Consider the following 2,803-nt stretch of genomic DNA (forward strand, 5'->3'; position numbering starts at 1 on the left):
GACAAACACAGATACAGACAGATAGACAGACACATAGGCATAGATGGCAGGGAGAGAGAGGCAGGCAGGCAGACAGACAGACAGACAAACATGCACACATAGATGGCAGGGAGAGACAAACAGACAGACACACAGGTGTAGATGGCAGTGAGAGACAGACAGACAGACAAACATACACACATAGATGGCAGGGAGAGAGAGGCAGGCAGGCAGACAGACAGACAGACAAACATACACACATAGATGGCAGGGAGAGAGAGGCAGACAGACAGACAGACAGACAGACAGACAGACAGACAGATAGATAGATAGATAGATAGATAGATAGATAGATAGATAGATAGATAGGCAGAGGCAGAGATGGACAGACACAGACAGACAGATGCATACATCCAAACATACATGCGTAGATGGCAGGGAGAGATAGGCACAGACAGACAGACAGATACATAGATAAATGGCAGGCAGAGATACACAAACACACAGATAAATACAGACAGACACACATACATGCGTAGATGGCAGGGATGGAGACAGGCAAACAGACAGACAGACAGAGAAAGGTAGATGGATGGATGGATGGATGGATGGCAGGCAGAGGCAGAGATGGACAGACAGATACGTACACACACACACACACACACGCGATTGTGCGCGCGTCCCCGCAGGTGTACGATCTGCTGCCCGTGAAGGATCTCACCGGCTTCCCCAGCGGGCTGGCCCCGCACGGGGAAGACACGGGCGAGTGCGTGGACCGCCAGAACGTGTACATCCACGGCATCCTCTACTCCCCGGTCTCCAACTCAGACGAAAAGGACATGTACATGTTCCTGAAGGTAGGCTCCCCCCCCCCCCCCCCCCCCCCCCCCCCCCCCCCCCCCCAGAACACACCGAGGCTCACGTCCCCAATCCTAGCTCCTCGGAGGCTGGAGTCCGAGGATCGAGCTTGGAGGCCAGGAAAAATTTATATATATACTTATGTGTAATTGTTATACTCATATTATCTATTATGCAAGTTATACATATATGTCGTATGAGAGTATGTAACATGGGCTGGGAAGGTGGCTCAGTGGTAGAGCACTTGCCTTGCATGCCTGGGGCCCTGGGTTCGATTCCTCAGCACCACATAAGCAAAAAGAAAAAAGCTGGAAGTGGCGCTGTGGCTCAAGTGGTAGAGCGCTAGCCTTGAGCTGAAGAGCTGAGGGACAGCGCCCAGGCCCAGAGTTCAGTCCCCACAACCAGACCCCAAAAAAAAAAAAAAAAGAGTATGTAACATATAGCATGTATATAGGTAAATGTTGGCAGGTATTTACATATCTCTAGATATGTATATGTTTAGAGATCTATACTTATATTCATGAGTAACTTTTACAGTTGTATTATATAGTATGCAACTTATTATATAAATATATGTTGTGTGACGTAATATGTTATATAATATATAATATGTATATTTATAGATAAATGTATATGTATATAGGCAGATATTTATCACTCTTTATAGACTTGTATATGTTTATAGATATACACTTATATGTATGTATAGATAGATTATGTGTATTTATAGATAGATTTGTATCTACATAAGTAGAAATAGATACATATATCTAGATAGATACACAGGTAGACAGATATTAACTTGGATATAAATATATGTTTATATATTTATATGTATACATAGAGATGGGTAGACACATAGATAGATGTATTTCTATATCTATATATATTTCACAGGTGGAAAGGTTATTTACTTAGTGGCTTCTTAGGAAGATTGGAGTTGATGGATTTCACGCGGGCAGTAACTGTACGAGAGCTACCCAAGAAATCAGGGCTGGGAAACGTTCAGCCTCTTGGGTGATCTATATACTGATCCTGCTTACAGAAAATAATACAGAAAGAGTGTCATCCCAGCCACTCAGGAGGCTGAGATCTGAGGATCATGGTTCAAAGCCAGCCCGGGCAGGAAAGTCTGCGAGACTCTGATCTCCACTGAGCCACCAAAAAGCCATCCACGGGGGCTGTGGCTTACGTGGTAGAGAGAAGAAAAACAAAGCACCCAGGCCTTGAGTTCAAGGTGCACACACACACACACACACACACACACACACACACGTCTCATATTAAGCAAAGCAGACTGCACAGTGCATTCATGAGCTGTTCAATTTCCTCTGTAGGACATGGGCTTAAAGGTGTTCACCAACTCCAAGATTCATAAACCCAAAGTGTGCGCCCAGCCTCCACAGTACGAAGTGCAATATTCAAGATATGCAGGTAAAAAAATTAATTATTGCCTAAAACACTCCGATCAAATAATTTTAAAGATAAAATGTGATGTAAAAACATTAGGCAGGTGCGGTGGCTCCCGCCTGCCATCCCAGCTGCTCACGAGGAGGCTGAGATCTGAGGATCAGGGGTTCAAAGCCAGCCCCGGGTAGGAAAGTCTGTGAGACTCTGATCTCCAATGAGCCAGCCAAAACGAAGACCAAAGAAAAGCCAGAGGTGTGGCTCACGTGGCAGAGTGCCAGCTTTGAGTGAAAAAACAGGAGTGGAAGGCCAGAGTTCCCGTCTCACACACACACACACACACACACACACACACTTGCACAGCGCGTGCGTCATACCATGCGTGCCACACTCTCCGCGGGCTTTCCTTGGCTCCATTGACAAACACAGCGCTGGACACCGCAGACCCCGCCCCGCACCCGGCCACCACACCAACCCACGCCATTCCACCCGCCACGCGATTCCACCCGCCACGCGCGCCCAGTCCAACTCCAAGCCAACGCCCCTCCCCCTCCCTCCC

General features: G+C 46.9%; 1 protein-coding gene across 1 annotated transcript in view; it reads left to right on the forward strand.

The window, feature by feature from the left end:
* The window catches only part of LOC105991011 (alpha-2-macroglobulin-like), a 57,721-nt gene that overhangs the window by 31,056 nt on the left and 23,862 nt on the right, over positions 1 to 2,803 (forward strand). The window contains exons 13-14 of the mRNA XM_013023570.1: positions 648 to 836; positions 2,175 to 2,267. Coding sequence (XP_012879024.1) covers positions 648 to 836; positions 2,175 to 2,267 — 282 coding nt within the window. The remainder of the gene's footprint in view (positions 1 to 647; positions 837 to 2,174; positions 2,268 to 2,803) is intronic.

The sequence above is a fragment of the Dipodomys ordii genome, unplaced genomic scaffold (genome assembly GCF_000151885.1).
Source record: "Dipodomys ordii isolate 6190 unplaced genomic scaffold, Dord_2.0 Scaffold69, whole genome shotgun sequence".
NCBI lineage: Eukaryota > Metazoa > Chordata > Mammalia > Rodentia > Heteromyidae > Dipodomys > Dipodomys ordii.